The sequence below is a fragment of the Patella vulgata genome, chromosome 6 (genome assembly GCF_932274485.2).
Source record: "Patella vulgata chromosome 6, xgPatVulg1.2, whole genome shotgun sequence".
Lineage (NCBI taxonomy): Eukaryota > Metazoa > Mollusca > Gastropoda > Patellidae > Patella > Patella vulgata.
Genome location: NC_065884.2, coordinates 51504463 through 51522545, shown reverse-complemented (window position 1 = coordinate 51522545; position 18083 = coordinate 51504463). Strand labels below are relative to the sequence as shown.

General features: G+C 32.4%; 1 protein-coding gene across 3 annotated transcripts in view; it reads left to right on the top strand.

Annotated features, from left to right (window-relative positions):
- Positions 1 to 12275, top strand: part of LOC126824789 (Bardet-Biedl syndrome 2 protein homolog) — a 37039-nt gene extending 24764 nt beyond the window's left edge. For all 3 annotated transcript variants that reach the window (XM_050554177.1, XM_050554174.1, XM_050554175.2), the window contains exons 11-22: positions 152 to 249; positions 395 to 595; positions 1086 to 1142; positions 1395 to 1428; positions 2368 to 2431; positions 3014 to 3121; positions 3638 to 3764; positions 4365 to 4493; positions 5476 to 5613; positions 6286 to 6398; positions 9512 to 9660; positions 10498 to 12275. In XM_050554177.1, the coding sequence (XP_050410134.1) occupies positions 152 to 249; positions 395 to 595; positions 1086 to 1142; positions 1395 to 1428; positions 2368 to 2431; positions 3014 to 3121; positions 3638 to 3764; positions 4365 to 4493; positions 5476 to 5613; positions 6286 to 6398; positions 9512 to 9660; positions 10498 to 10598 (1319 nt within the window). In that variant the 3' untranslated portion in view covers positions 10599 to 12275. The remainder of the gene's footprint in view (positions 1 to 151; positions 250 to 394; positions 596 to 1085; positions 1143 to 1394; positions 1429 to 2367; positions 2432 to 3013; positions 3122 to 3637; positions 3765 to 4364; positions 4494 to 5475; positions 5614 to 6285; positions 6399 to 9511; positions 9661 to 10497) is intronic.
- Positions 12276 to 18083: the final 5808 nt, after the last annotated feature.

Sequence of the window (18083 nt, the reverse complement as noted above, 5' to 3'; positions counted from 1 at the left end):
AGCCCTTAGACACTAATATGTATTTCTTACATATTAGTTAATCTTAGTTAATATTAATGGTTGATAGAATTTACAAGTGGAGAGAATAAAACTGAAATGTTGTAGTGAATTATCCAGTCTTTGTGTGTAAATTATTTTAAAATGTTTTAAGTTCGTGGTTACAACCCAGCAGCACCAGATATGTCCGGGAACTTGATGGATTCTAATTTAGAACAAGACAGTATTCGCGAGTTAAGTCAGAGAAAGCAGGTAAATCTAACAAATGATTATTATTCTTTCTTTCTACATTGTGCCCAGAAAAATAATTGTTTGAAATTAATGTCAGATCAGATAATCAAAATATCAAAACTTATTTTAAGGTTTTTATATTTAAAATTATAATGTTTTGTTTTAGAATTTGATGCTTGAATTAAAAAACTATGAAGAGAATATGAGATTAGGCTCTGGTGGGAATGTGTCTGCTCTGATAGCTGGTGGTACTGGATCATCAGGTGGATCTGGTGGCCATTCTGGTAGTACTGCATCTGGTGCTCACATTACAACTGTAGGGGGACAAATAGGAGAATATGATAACGCACAGATGGGAATTATACCTGTAAGTACACAAAATATATATATAAAGAAAATTGTAGAAAATACCACTTTTTTGGACTAGTAATAAATCCCCAAGCGCTACTCATTCCAAACGAACCTACAACTCGGGTAATTCAAGTATGACCAACATGAAATTTGGCATGCCTGCTCCTTTGACAATTGTGCATCGATTGACAGACTTTGATTTTTGATATGATATAATTCCAATATGGAGACGATGACACCCTGCTTGGTTCTGGTCTACATAGTACTGTTTGAAATTCAATAGAATCCACATAGTGTGCCGGACTCAATATAACACACAAGGGTTTATATACACCACAGATATGCTCATATGTATTATTAAAACCAAAAAAGGTATATCTATAGACAAGTTTAGAATTGACTCAAAGTGGGAATAACCGAAATTTAGTTTCCCTAGACTTGGCAATAGCATTTTGTACCATATGATGATAACATTTAGTAGGAAAATATATCTATTCATTTTTCAGGCTAATACACAACTACAAACAACTTTAGCTGTGAATCCTGGTGATGAGAAGACACCTGTAAGTTTGTTAAAATTATTCTTAAATACATTTTGGTATGTCATTATGTTGTTTAATTCATCTCAATAGTATGTTACAGTATATTGTGTGTGAATATATAGTCAAAATGTTCTCAGTAATAAGCAGTAATTATATTCCATAGAATTGTGACCTATGTAATTCCAGTTCAGTTACTAAATGTCAGTGAAACAATTTATGAATGTATTTACAAAATGCAATTAAACTTTCAAGTACATATAAAATCTTTTTCAGGCACATGTGGAACTGTTAATTAGTACATCCAATGGTTAGTAGACTTTATCACCCAATAATACATTCTACAGTTGATATCGCTTGTGTGATAAATTTCATAATCTACTGCTCCTTAGGAGATATCGCTTTACATGAATTTGATTGGTCAGTTGAAAAGGAACTACTTTTTTTATTTTCAAAGAACAGTTCATTTTTTCTTAAAAGTAACTTCTTTTTCTTATTAAAAATGAACTATCTTTATTTAATTGACCTTGATGGAAACACTGGGTCAATATAAAGGACTTTGCAAATTATGTATCACTAAGCCTCAATGTAATCAGATTCACTAAAAGTGAAAGCTATAGCAAAGAATTATATTTATTTATTTGTGCATGTAAGAAAGGATTGGGTGATAAATAAAATCTCCTACTCATCTTTTTTGATATGAAGGAGATTCTCTATTTATATTACACACCTAATTAATGTAATGAAGCTATATAGATATTCCAAATACATTGGCTATCAGACTTTCTGATCATGGAAACCCTATGTTATTGCTTATCAATTTATTTGTATATGCCCACATTTAAATGTGGTGGTATATTGTTGTCACCCCTGTCCATCCGTCTTTCACAACTGCTTGTGGATGCTCTAGAGGATAAAGTTAATATCCAATTGAGTTTAAATTTTATTCACAGTGTTTAAGGTCATGAGAAGAAGAAGCATTTTGAATTTAATTGATATCTGATATTGATTCCAGACTACCATATAAAGCTAAAAAATTTATTTGTTTGTATAATGAATGTGGTTATCGATATCGTTAGGAACAGATTGAATTATCAAGCAAAAACTCAGATGTTCATTGCCAGTTTTCATGCAATGAATTCTGCTCAGTCAGCTGAGCTAACCTGGTTTAAAGAGTAATGACATAATGAACAAGGTTATAGATGTAAAATGTAAATTAATAATCTGGCTATTATGATTATTGTTACAGATACAGTGATTAGAGCTGTTTTAATATTTGCAGAAGGAATATTTGAAGGAGAAAGCCATGTTGTGTAAGTTAATAGAAAATTTCAGTGATATAAGGTGGCTACTAAAGACTTTTGCCCTATAGTATTTGAGAAACCCTCACTTCTGCTTGAAATCAATCTGATTAAAACACAGATCCTATTTCGTTTTGTTTTTTATAGTTAAAAATTTCATTTAACTTTTCTTTACTACACTAGGTTCTGGAAGAGTTGTTATATAATCCGTGTTCTGATTGATGTGAGTAATTAGCCAATGAAGAGTCTGTTGCGACGAGTTCTTGGTGGGCATTGCGCGGAACTGTGGGTATCCCAGTAGAATCATCAACGCTAATTATTGATCAAAAGTCTGACGTCATAGGGTCAAAACCTGCTCGTATTACCCCTGACACGACCTCCCACTACAATTGGTTAGATCTTCATGTATAACAAACGAAATATCAATATCCAAATACAACTGATTTCATGCACATTCAAAATGTCTTAATAGATTTTTGGTAATTAGATGAGTTTCAAATTATTTTAAATATGATATTGAAATTATATTTATTAAAATTGACTATGCCTTCTATAACTCAATAAAAAATAAATGTTTTATGTTATTTCTTTCAGTCATCCTATTAGTACAAACCTATCCTGTAATTTAAAAGTTCCAATTATTCCTCCTAAAGATGTATTAGTCGATTTACATATAAAAACATTGGTTGGTTCAAAAACTAGGTATGTTTTCCCCTTGCAAACATAAAGAAACATTCATTATAATATATATATTATTAGCGTAAAATAAAATATCTATTGCTGTAAACATAAAATACATTTTTAAGGCTGTTAATATACAATATCAAAAGTATGATATCTCTGATGTTTGAGGAATTTGAATGAACATTCTAGAATAAAAATTATTTCAATTTCACAAACAATGACAATCTAATAAACATGACAATATCAGATAGAAACATCGTCCATGACCACAAGCATTCATTGTCAAATTTGCTGTGTTGGATTATATTATGAAACAAATCCATCTGCTATCAGCTCTACCAGCTCATTGTGACATTTGTTTGTATTTCTGCCAATTTGGTATGTTTTGGACCAACAATTAAGTACTTTCATTTAATTGTTTAGTAATACTTTTAGATATTTTGTCCTAAGATTCATGTAAACCAAATGAAATTAAAATGCTTGGAAAAGAAATGCATGAAGCTCATAAATAACTATGGTTTTAATTAATTACAGCACACAGTTCCATGTATTTGAGTTAACAAGACAGTTACCTAGATTTTCTATGTACTCTCTCTGTGAAAATAATATTCCAGAACCAAAAAGCTCGGTCACATTCCAAATCAACGAACGTGTACAAAGGGTAATTTTTTTCATTGGTGTTGCCTTTAAAGTGAAGAAAGGTTTAGAAACGTACATTAATAAGATACCATTACAGAAATAAAAGCATCTTTGGTTAATAAAAGTACATTTTCGGCTGAGATTTTTTCATGTGCATTCAAATTATTCCGAATTTAAGTGTAAAGTCACAATTTTCTTCGATAAACTTTAATCTCAATTTACACAGTCTAAATGTTTCAGCTCAAAATATTGAGCTATTTGGAAATGATCTCTACAACGCTTTATATGTTACAGAACTCTTTTAAAATGTCAACCTCCAATTTTTCATTTTAAATAATTATAAAGTGCCTTCACTGCAGAATAAACAATGTTTAATCACCTGGGATTTTTCTTTTAAGCCATCGATTTCTGATACTCTTTTAGTGGCATTTAGTAGATAAGAGATCCATTACACGACACAATCCTAAGAATAATAATAAGTTTTAGATTTGATCTATGGGTGTTTATCAAATCAATAATTATTCATAGAATTCAATTAACATAAAATAGGACATATGAGAACTTATTCTATTCATTGACAAAATTCAAGATTTAATTGATGTTGTTTTATGTAATTTATTAGGTTTTGATGTGGATAAACCAGAACTTTTTAATGCAAGATGATTTAGAATGTGAAGGAAATTTAAAAGTAGCATTCATGTCTCTGAGAGGAACGGGTCCACTTATAATTCAGATGGAACAGAATGGACAGGTAAATATATAAATATTAGTTTAATGGGATGTTTTGGGATAAGCTCAGCTCTAAATGCAATATGTAAAGGACTGTGATTCAATTTAAATTTAACTCTATATGAGAATAAGAGAAAAGAGAATTTAAAGCAGTAAATGATATGTGTTCTTTTCAAATCTGTCCAAGCCTATCTGTGTTTTCAATTAAATGTTGAACTCCTTAGATTTAATTATGAAGAATGAACAAATAACAGTGACTATAAAAACGCCAAATACAAAGAAATATTTCAGATTTCAATTTAACAACATCAAAATTAAGTGAAACATCAAAAAATTAGTTAGTTTTTGTTCAAATATACAATAAGACAATAGAAATCCTAATTATGGTATTGTGTCCCAGTATTCAGTAACAGTATTGATTTGGTTTTTATTGTATAAACTGGGAATATTATATTGAGTTTATAAACTGAAACCTTTCAAAACTGATGATATTAATTTAAATTGAATAAATAGATAGCTGATGATATTTATAAGTTTATATGTAAATAGATAGCTATTAAATCTGATGACAGTTTATATTCAATAAATAAATATCTATTAAAACTGATGACATTAGTTTATATTCATTAAATAGGCAGCTATTAAAACTGATGATATTAGTTTATATTCAATAAATGTAGGAAGCTATTAAAACTGATATTAGTTTATATTCAATAAATGTAGGTAGCTATTAAACCTGATGATATTAGTTTATACTGTATAAATAGGTAGCTAATAAAACTGATGAAGTTAGTTTATGCTGTATACATAGGTAGCTATTAAAACTGATGAAGTTAGTTTATATTCAATAAAACTAATGTTGTCTATATTTTATAAATAGGTAGCTATTACAACTGATGATATTACTTATATTTTATAAAGAGGTAGCTAGTACACTGTTGATATTAATTTATATTCAATAAATAGCTATTCAACCTGATGTTATTTTATATGTTATAAAATAGCTTGTTATTAAAACTGATGATATGGATGTAGCGGGTGATATTATACAAGCTGTAGCAACATTCCTTAAAATAGAAGATTTACAGTCAATAGTAGATTTTCCTATTGAGATGGGAACATTAGAGACAATTTTAGTTAGAGTAAGTCAAAGTTTACATACTTTTATTTCTAGCAATGCCTGAGACATTAATAAAAAAGACCACTAGGCTTGATTATATAATTGTTTTTAATATACATATATTTTATTAACTTGAATAAACTGTGCCCCTGTCCTTCCATGTGTCTAGTGGATAATATATGATATGGACTGTGTCATGTGGATATGTAGGCCACCTAGCTTGTCCTTTCTCTGACTAGATTTTCAACAGTTTCCGACAATATCTTAAGAAGTGTATTTTGATGAATATTTGAACGGAAGTTAAACCATTGACTCTTTATATGAAACATTTTTACAAAACATGCAAGTAAATTTGTGAAATATCATTTTTCTACCAGGTTAAAGTTAATTGCTTGCCAGTCTATGTTTCCAGTTCCATAAACATGTGCATGTGGTCTAGTTATATGTATTTTGGCTTTTATCAGGTTGATAAAACATATTTAGTTCTTTTTATACCTAGTGAGCAAATTTGTCTTTCACAAAACCTTATTTAGATACAGAGATTTAACAAGTCACCACATATATTTAATCATTCTCACCAAATTGTAGATTATTGAAAGAGTAAACATTATACAATTCTTCTGTTAATAAACCAGTAATTGTTATTCCATAAATAGTGTTCGTGTATTATACAGTTGTTGTGGTTTTACTTTAGGTTGATGATTTTCATTCTGTGCGGCAGAAACTTACAGCAGAAATGGCCGATCACTCTAACTTGATACGCAGTATGGTTGTAAGAGCAGAAGATGCCAGATTAATGGGGGACATGTAAGTTTGATTAATTTGATAAATAACATACAGGGTTGTTGCAATATGAAAAGTGGACACTTGCCCAATGGGTAGCTACATAGGTGATGCTTGATTGTCAGTCTGAATGTCCTGAATTCATGGAATTGTAATCGAGTAACGCAGAATTCAGTCCTGTTACTGTTCTGCTAGTCCCGATAATGGAGGTGTTGTGAGTAGAATCATGACGTAATAAAACACAACATATATGTATCGGCTGCATGGTTGGTTAAGATATTTTCTTATTTAGTCGACGCATGCGTTGTAGCCCGAAATCCACCTGTTCACACGATTGTCACTACTTTTGGGACTGAGAGAATTCAATTCCAGAACATTCAATCGAGTACCCCCATAGAGAATTTAACTTGCCCATAGCTAAATCCACTTATCTAACTTCTCATCTTATATTATCTATTTTTGTATCACACCTGTGGAAAATCTTTCAGCCAACTCAATCTTGAAATAGCCTAACTCACTTCTTGTAATAAGCACAATCTTTTTCAGTTGAGTCTTTTGGCTTTACTTTTCACTTTGGAGTTTAAACACATTTAGGTAGAGTTACTTCCCTTTAATACAGGACAGGCTGCAATTAGATGCCAAAATTTACGGCCGTGCAAGATATCGACTTTAGTCATTCATACTGACTAGACAGAAAAAATCATTTGTCCAGATATTATGTTTGAATGGTCAGTAAGTGAAGAACTGTATTTCAAACAACCCTGATGTATATTGGATACTGGTCTCTAAGGTTAAGGGGACAAAGGCGTGAGTTTCAACTAGGGGCCTCCCCCAGAAATTTTTGAAAAAAGACTGCTGGAAATGCAGTCTGGCAGTATTTCAGGCATATACTGCCTGTCACCAAACCACTAGTTCATTCCACCAGAGAGGAGGGTGTCAAATGAACGGAGTGAATGAATCAAAGTGAATGAATATTTCCACCACAGTATTTTGAGAGGAAGGTGTCAAACGAATGGAGTGAGTGAATCAAATTGAATGAATATTCTTGCTGCGATGAACTTGGAGGGTTGTAAAAAGCACTTCTCAAGTGGTTTCATGTATGTTAGTTGATATATATTTTCAAATATATCATTTACAACTTGAAGCATCAACGTTGTACTTTACCAATTCCATGAAGCAGGCGCGGATCCAGGAGTTTTTTGCAGGGGGGGGGTCTAGGTTGGATAATTGCTTAACTAATGGTGGTGGGCGTAGCCCACCGCCGCGAGCGCCGAAGGCGCTAAAGATTGTAACGGGGGGTTGGGGGGCCCTTCCCCAGAAAAATTTGGTAAATTAGATTCAATTTGGTGCATTCTGACGTATTTCCGAAAGGTAAATTCCAAAATTACAGGTCTAAAAATCGCCAATAAAATCGCATAAAATGTCCTTAAAATGTTGATGGGGAATGCTCCCTTCACAGGTAAGGAACAAAATATCTTCAGATGCCATACTATGGTTGTTCTTAACAAGCTTTATTAGCAGTATCAATTTACTATTAAGAGTAACCAGTCCATTTAAGTATAGGAAAGTTGGTCGGGGTTTTCCAGAGCACAAACTTTCACAGCCGAAAAGTCTATAGACTTGGTTTACTGTTTTTACTTTCAGAGCATGAAATTAAATAAATCGATTGATGATGAATTTAGTTTATTGTTAATCTCTAATTACCCGATTTTAAACACACGTGGGGTTACGTCTCACGCAGCAATTGTTTTAAATGCGCGTATAAAAAAGTCGGAAGTATTTTACCTGCACTCTCGATTGCTGTAGTAGGCCTAACTTCCACTGCTTCGCGGTAAGGGCATGTTTCAAGTTCACCTAATAAGACATTCTCTTCAGGTATAATAATAATAATAATAATAATTAAATAATAATAATAATAAAACATAAGCGGTGTATATGTTATGTATCAAATTTTTAAAAAATCTTATAAATTCCGCTAGCATATTTTTTATATTTTTTTTTAAATTTGATAAAATAAATGACCTGGCCTCGAGTTCACAGAACATTCTCAGACTTAAGTTAAGAATTTACTCAACTTTCAATCACTGTTTATGAGATATATCTTTGATCCAGAAACACAAAACTTTGCACATACTTTCTTATTGATGTATTTGATACTTTAAAACAACAAAAGTTTTATAAAGGGCTATCTTTTAGTTCAAATAAGGCGAACAATTTTGAGTAAATTCTTAACTTAAGTCTGAGAATGCTTTGTGAACTCGGGGCCAGGTTTTTTTTCTTATCAACGTCGCCGATAAAATTAAAAAGCAAACACAACAATATTCAACGTCAACAGGCGAACAGTGTTAATAAAACTCTTTAAATTTCAATAAACTTATATTTTCATACAGTACGGTATTAATAAATTGCCGTCGTCAATCAGCGATTTGCCGTGGGGTCAATTAGTCCCGACGGCAATTTATGCTGTTGACGTTTTTGGCTAATTGCCAGAGCTGTATGTGACTATTTGTTTTTGCCCACAATGGAATGAAAGTCATGACTCCACTCATTGTATACAAACTCGCAATTTTTGGGTCAGATTCAGGCTATTTGATTTAAGTTTCTCGGACCCTTCAAATTTTCAAGTCTGAGCAGGGGGGGGGGGGGGGCCGGACCCCCTGGACCCCCCCTCTGGATCCGCGCCTGTGAAGTGTATAGAAAACATGGGAGGTAAAATTACTATTACTTCCGTTGTTATTATTATTTTAGTGCTAAAATGATTCCTATGATTGTATAATGGTGATCTAACAAACTATTAAAGGTGCATTATGGAAGATTAGATAAAGAGCTAAAAGTTCTCGCTATAATGGTTAAAAACTAGATAATGAATACAGAATATGCTGAAAATTTAAGTCAAATTGCTTTACTCTGAACCAACATAATTAGCGATTCAAATTACTGTTTGGACCATAATAAACTAAATATCACAGGCTAACGATGGAATCGTGAGTTGATTATGATCTTGATAAGCTAGTCAATGTTTAATTAATAATTTAGATAACATTTCAGGCCTAAAGAAAGACATATTTACTGTAATTAGGTTTTCTTAGAAAATATGCAACTATCGCTTTAAGATATTTTTGTTATGTATGTTACAGGAAAAGTATGAGAACTGGTTATATGGAATTATATGATTTAAATAGAGATTTAATCAGTGGTTATAAAATACGTTGTAATAATCACCAAGAACTTTTGTCATGCTTAAAAAAAGTTAATCAAGTTATACAGAAAGCTGGCAGATTAAGAGGTAAGCTCATTATTAAAGGTTTTAAAAAAGCCATTAGGAAATGTAGCAAAACATTGACTATATTTGATGAATTCTGATTTTCTTGACGCATATCTGATACCTTCTCTGATGAAAATTATTGTCAGTACTAATTTCTTATGGTATATCTGATACCTTCTCTGATGAAAATTATGGTCAGTACTATTTTCTTATGGTATATCTGATACCTTCTCTGAAAATTATGGTCAGTACTATTTTCTTAGGGTATATCTGATATCTTCTCTGATGAAAATTATGGTCAGTACTATTTTCTTAGGGTATATCTGATATCTTCTCTGATGAAAATTATGGTCAGTACTATTTTCTTAGGGTATATCTGATAAAAAAACAAGTCATCAGGTGCTTTTTATGTGACCCTGGAGTGTCTGAGAACTAGAATATTTTTTTTTTATTTTATAAAAAAGGGAAAGTTATATTGATTTTATAAATTGATAATTAAGGGATCAATCCTTTAACCTCATAACAGAAAATTGATCAATGCACTGTATTAACCTCATCTTATTGTAAATACATGAATTGACTATTGGTGTCATTTTCTACCGCAATTGATACCAATATTCAATGTTAATCCATACAACTTTCTTGGCTGAAGTAATATTCATTATTCAGAAATCAGAATATTCACTTGAGGTTAATGAGGTCTTTATTTGAAATAATGAATTTTCACCAAATTTTTGTTTGTAAAATTATATTTGTCAATTGTGAATAATACTGTGCAGATCTTCTTTCTTATAATTCCTTTATCCACATTTTGAACTTATTTTAAAGTTGCAATTATATTAACTTTATTTTTTGCAGTTGGAAAATATAAAACACAAGTAGTGAATGCATGTAGATCAGCTATAAAATCAAATAATATTAGTTCGTTATATAAAATAATTAAAACAGGAGTGGTATAATACGATTTATTTTATAATCAGTAGTGGAATACCGCGTTTTATCAGTGAAATAAAAGTGTTATTCCACTGGCTAGTTGTTTTTACCTAAAATGATTGTAAAATCATAAAATAAATAGAACATTTGTTGGTTTGTCGCAAATATCCTCTATATATTACACACATATCATTTATAACCATCCATCATTGTCATAAACGAATGTGGTTGTACTGTCCATATATGAATATGGACATTCGTGAAAATATAAGTTTTCTTGCTTAGAGATGAAATAAAATATGTTATTCACTCTAAAACGACAAATATCCTCTATATATTACACACATATCATTTATAACCATCCATCATTGTCCAGTAAAAATTAGAAACTGTCCATTTACAACTATATGTACAAAACTGTCTATTTTTTTATTTGATGCATGATATACACAGACTTTGTAAACCGTCCATTAAGTTGTACAAATAAGAAACGATCCTTTTACAACACTATTTACATAATTATGTAACTGTACATTTATAATTAATTGCATATAATGTATACATTTGCTCACAAGATGACTTAAATCACTCGAGGATTATCCAGACATAAAATCTTAATGAGGAATGGGCCATTCATAGTTTTTAAGTTAACCCTTCCTTTCGCATGACGTCAAGTATAATTTCAGATTTGTCAGAAATTATTGGAATTGTACCAGGAATGCCAATTGGCCATGTAATCTAAATCGAAACATCAAAAATTATTTGATGAGCTTAGATTTTCAATTTACCATTTAGAAGGTAAGAATATAACAAAAGCAAACAGAAAAAATTTAGGAAACTATCTGGCACACCTCTAAAACCGTCCTTATTTTGTAGATATTTGGCATAAAAATCCATACAGTAAAACTTTATAACTAGTAATAAAAACATGTACAGTTGGTAGGTGATTCTTACATTTATTTATTATGCCTGTTATTGTTTTAATGTATTACATATATTATATTTGTTATTGTTAAATATAGATGTTCCGTAGATATAACTTAGAAAGTAAAATAGTGCTGGTTATATATTTATTTTGTTTATTCTATAATATAATGTTGACACATAAGATGTGATCTTCAGATTCTCGTTCAGCACAATAATACTGTTTTTACTCAGAAGAGTTACTCAGATTCCCTCCCATCACCATAAAATTGTTTTTACTCAGAAAAATTAATCAGATTTGTAAACTGGTCATATTTTTAAAACACAATAACTAAAACCGTATTTATAACACATTTCAAGATTAAACACATATCTGTAACTGGTGTTTACGATACAGTAACTAAATCATGTTGATTTTGAAAGAAAAATATTAATACCATTTTGATCCTATTGTTATATTTTGAGAACTAGCTTCAAGCTTAAAAGTATTAGCTGTTCAAAATGGTGCAGATATCTTGATACAATTAGAATAAATCATGTCTATATCTGAAATATTTTGTGACAGGTATTGTAAATAAGGCAGTGTATGCTTCCTCTTTCTAGACAATCGATAACTCTTCTTATTTGATGTGTTCATAGCGAATACTATGGTATCTTTGTATTTATACTATTATCTGATAACTTTTATTTTATGAAACCGAATTTGTTGTTAGTGTCTATATTGTTATAAATTATGTAATAACAATAACTTAAATAATAATAAAAAATCTATGAAATTAGATTTTGTGTCATCTTTGTGTTTGTGATTAAGAAACACATTTTTATATGCCCACATTTTCATGTTCACGTATATTGTCGTCGCCCACAATGTGTTTGTGGACACTCTACACGTCTTAATTTTTATCTGATTTTGATGAAACATGAAATATAGGTTTATCTCCAAAAGGTCTTTGTTCCTTTTGATATTGGCATGTATCAGACCGTTTTTAGCTTGTGAATTCTCTATAGAGGTCACAATTTTTATACGATTTAAAAAAGCCATACGAACATATAACTGTTACACCCTAATGATGGTTCAGTGAGAATATTGTGAAAATTAGATAGAAACTGCCCAACAAAATGGCCGCTACTTGTACGCCAATAGTGTAAAAGTATGTACTACCATGTGCCCCCCCCCCCCCCAGAGGTCACAATTTTTATCTGAGTTTGATGAAACCTAAAATATATTTTTATCTCCCAAGATCTCGGTTCCTTTCGATATTCGCACATATCGGACCCTAATTTTCTGGATTATGGCCACTGATTGTATGATAAATCACGTTTTTTTAGTTTGTGGATCATCTAGAGGTCACAATTTTTATACGAATTTAAAAACCCTTTAAATATATCACCATTATACCTAATGACGGTTGAGTTCAAATTTCCCCGTTACACAATAATGATGGTTATATTCGAATTTCTTGTACGCAATAGTACAAAAGTATGTAAAACTAAAACCAAGGTTGTAGACCCTCTAGATGTCACAATTTTTATCCAATTTAGATGAAACTTAAAAGATATGCTTATATCCCAAAAAGAGGGAGAGAGAAAAATGGGCTTTAACGCCCACTCGACACAAATTAGGTCATTTCGTACTAACATATGGTTCAATTTTTTTTAATAATTCGCTTTCGCGTAGTGGTCTTTACCAGTGGGAGGAAACCGGAAGACCCAGAGAAAACCCATGAGGATGGACAGGCGACCCTACTCCTTGTCACATACAGAGAGCTAAATGGGGTTTAACGTTCACTCGACACAAACTAGGACATTTCGGGACTAACACGTGGTTAAATTTTATTTCAATATTTCGCTTGCGCGTAGGGGTCTTTAGCAGTGGGAGGAAACTGGAGAACCCGTAAAAAAACCACGAGGTGGGACAGGCGATTGTCACATACAACCCTGAGGAATAGTAACTACACCATTTGGCTCAATGACAGACCTTATGATAGAATGCCCACGCGCTAACCATTTGGCCACTTCCCCCCCCCCAATTCCTTTCAATACAATATTCCTGCATGTTATCAGACCGTAACTTTCTGGATTATGGCCCGTGATTGTACGAAAAATCACATTTTTGGCTTGTGGGCCCTCTAGAGGTCACAATGTTTATACGACTTTAAAAACCGTTTAAATATATTAATTTTACACAATAATGATGGTTGAGTATAGGTCCTGTTGAATAGCAAAGCTACACATTAATAACAGCGTGGATATTGTACGTACCCGAGCATCATTCACCTATTTCTCATTAATTGTTTTGGGGGGTATTTGTATCCCACCCAATTTGTTTACTTCGCGGTCTCATGTAGATGCCCGTATGACCAGTCTCAGGAAGATCCCGTCGGGAACTGGTGTGATAGGATATTATTACCATTGGAACATAATTACAAAAACGCTCTTGTCGGTTCTTGTTGGTGATTAGTAGGACAGGTTAATAGGTTTTACGTATCCTACCAATTAACAATTTTGCTTTGAGAGCACCCACACCCCACCCCTCACGCTAAGAAAAATACATTAGCCTCATGATTTTAGTCCGGCACTTATATTTTCTAAGAATAAGTAATTGAATTGAGTGAAGTTCATTGGCATCTCCAATCTTCATTTCCTTTTCGATTGTTGCCTGAAGCACATTGCCCTACTTCCAATATCAATTAAAGTTCCCAATACTTAACTTAAAGAATATCTAGGACTTGAATTGATAATGTTAAAGTTACAATTTCATATTTTTAAGTTATATTTTTAAAATGTATTAAAATAAAGCCCTAAAATAGATGGTATCTATAAACAGTCATACCTTGTTAAAGAATAATCCTATTAATCCTATAATTTACTATTGCCAGTTGAGAAATTGGCTAAAATATCATTTTCAACTTCATATTCAAACGTTTGAAGATAGCTATTCCATGGTGGGGGAATAGAAAAACAGGGGAGGTAATTGTGTTATTATTTCCGGTGTGAAGATTTTTAAGTGTGAGAAAGATAACCTATGATCGTATAATAGTGAGTTGACAACCTATTGAGCAAAATACATAGAAATAATTATGTTTTGACTTTCTTAGAAAATATATGAAATTGTAACTTTAATGCTAGATTGCCAGTTAAGATTTACTAGTAACCCAGACAGCCACTCTATGGCTCATAGTCTGGGTAACACTTGGCAAGTATGCCAGGAAGGATTTTTATAGCAAGTGTTACTCATTTCATTTGCAGTCCTTATTTTCATTTCTTTGTATACCGCTTTATATTTAATATCATACATTTCTGTTCTACTTTATATTTATTTATTACCTTTTCAAAAGTTGTAAGTCTCACATTTTTAACCATCGTTAATTTTGTATCTATAACCGACAGACAACACTGAAAGTCTCGATGGCGCCACCAAGTCTTAAAATCAGACTTATCGACCAAATAAATTGTCTGCGATATCACCTCGGTGGAAGCGGACGTAAAATACAACTAACACACACACACACACACACACCAAGTAATGCGCTATTTTCATGGAAAATCGATATTAGCGCAGTGGTCATCTCGGATGAGGAATTTTCATCTTTGGATAATATACCTAATGGGTAAGCAATGGCTTCTATGAACATGCTACGTATAGCAGAATTGGATGCAGAAACCTTTTCAATAATGTGTTTAGAAAACCTATTAAACTAGTACTCACTGAATACAGACTAATCTATTAACTATAAGACTACGTTGTTTTTTAAACTGTTATACTAGTACTCACTGAATACAGGTCAAATTTTCCGTTTTTGCACTAGGAGGATTTAAAGCAATAAATATCACCGTAAAATATAAAATCTAAAGCGAAACCTGTTCTAATTAATAATAGGAACATTTAAAATATCTCTTAGCACCGAACTTTAACTTTGGAACGTCGAAAAAGATCTTGCATAACAGAAGCTAAACACTTCGAAACCTGTTTCAAAAATACGTAAAAACTGTCAAATCAAAATCTCTCCGATTTAGTTTCACAACGATTGTTATACAAAATGAAACTAGTTGTCCGAAAAAACAATTGAATATTTTCATGGCTGGATGTTCAATGGCTAGTTTTGTATGTCATATTATGTCGAATTGTTATTCAGTAAACTTCAATCAAATTGGTTGTTTTCGTGCCATTTCTGAGTAAAGTCACCTTCCATGTTAAACAATGCCAAATTGTTCAGCCCCCCCCCCCCCCGCGTTATAGGGGAACGCACGGTTGATTTAATGATAAAGGAACGTTTACTGTGCTATTGCAGAATTATTTGGGAAGGTTGGGTCTCAGGAACCATTAATATTCTCCACTGTGAATGCCATAAAGCCTTAATTTTAACAGATTTTTTTTTCAAATTTGGCGTGAAGCATTAAGGTCATGAGATGACGAACTCTTGCGATATTCAGCCCTTCTTTTCTGGAGTTATGCCCCTTTTCTGAAAACCTGGTGAAGGTGATAGGGGTTACAATCTTATTTTTCGAGACAAAGCTGCTGCGTGGGCCTGGCTATTTAATTAGGGAGCAGGGGATTATAGAAAAACTAGATTCCCCAGTTTGACGCAGGACAACAAGTACCAAACGTCATACCAAAATTGAAGATACTTAGTTGTCGCTTCCTATCTATTGCAGAAACAATAAATCACTAGATTACTGTGTTATATAATCCGTGTCTAATATGTATTGTAATATAACTTATTTTTATTTTCCTAAGGACCTAAATCGCTAATATTTGGGATCTAGAAATTGACACAATGTATATAATAATGTAATATGAATGTATATAAACTGATTTACATTCAATCGTTTCTGTTTATACTCTAATTTCAAATCAGTTATGTTCGGCGAAATACGCCAGATGTTTCAATCTAATGGCAGTCTCTAGCGTCTGGTTATTCCAGTCTTCGCCGACAGTATTTATTGCGCATGCTCTCCAGATAAGAATATGCTGTGACTGTTTGACATGACTCGTGAAATATTTTTAGCCTCGTCCTACGATTCGTGTACCGATGGTAAAATGTTTATTTTGTCTTAAATATTGGATATCAGAAGCCCAACTTTCCCCGGTAAGATCATAACATCAGTGTTGATTTAAATTGACAAATAATTCGTGTTTTCAATGTCGAAGACTTTGGATGATATTGAGTTAGAGACTTGGCTGCTTTAAACTGATCATCTGGTTAAAGTACCTGTAAATCACGCAATCATATCATTAGTTTTAATCCCCTCATTCTCAAAATCGCAAGAAGGTGTAAGGAATCTTACTGTTTAATGCCCTTACTACGACTTTATGCGAAGTAGAATTGAATCAACTTCCCATTCTATAAAACCATTTCTATCGACAATAAGTACACTACTTCCTCTTGTTACCCATATAATAATAAACTAATATTGTTTTATCATTAATTCTGTAGAATATTAATATCAACAAAACCTTTTATTGACCAGTAAAAGCTATGTTGTGTATTCCACTGAAAACTAATTCTAGATCGTTGTCAGGATATTTTAATCAAGGACCATTCCGCTAAATAATAAAATAAATGTAGTTCTATATCCGTGTTTTGTGATTATGGTATTATCTTAATTTGGGGGCCTTACAGAGTATTATATTATATTTAATAGGCAAATAAAGCGTTTAAGATCATGTACAATCGAAAGTGTCGTTACCAAAAGCCAGATTGATAAAAGTTCTTTAAATCTTGTAATCGTAACGGAAGGATCCATTCAGGAATTTTCTCTGGTAGTGAAAGACAATAGAAAACAAGACTTTTGTGTAAAAATGAATAATTGCTGGCCAAATGTCTTTTGTAATTTTATAAATATTGCTTTTGATAAGGGTCGTTTTTCATGCAACGCCAGCATAATCCTGATGGCTACCGAAAGTCATGGTGGTTCAGTAAATAAGGCACTGGCTCGACTCCTATAGCGGGCCTCGGGTTGGCTCCCGGTGTTGGCCGTGAAAGTACTACTACTGAATATTCCGGCTGTTGCCCATTGTCAGCGGTGCCGGATGGAGGAACCTAACAAAAATGTTAAACCCATTTCGTTTCTTAGGTTCGTTTGTCAAAAGATGAAAATGGTGTCCTTATACACTTAAAGGCTGTTCCCCATTGTCAGCGGTGCCGGGTGGAGGAACCTAACAAAAATGTTAAACCCATTTCGTTTCTTAGGTTCGTTTGTCAAAAGATGAAAATGGTGTCCTTATACACTTAAAGGAACTACTAAATCCCTATTCTTTGGAAGCTAGAAATTGGACACAAATACGAGAAGAGTCCAAATTGAATGACAGTCTTTGGCGTCTGGTTATTCCAGTCTACACCAGTAGTATTCTCCTGTTTATATACATTCATATTAATGCAACCCATTTGTGTCCATTTCCCGGTGCCAAAGAATAGAGATTTAGCTCCTTTAACTTACCAAGCCATCTCTATGCCATGTGATGACTGGGCTATAAGTAGATTTAAATACGTTTTGTGGTCGATGCGGTTACCGTAAAAATGGATTATCGAGGCTTTTTTATTATCGTAACAACGGTAGTAATGACAATCGAGGCTACACTGTAA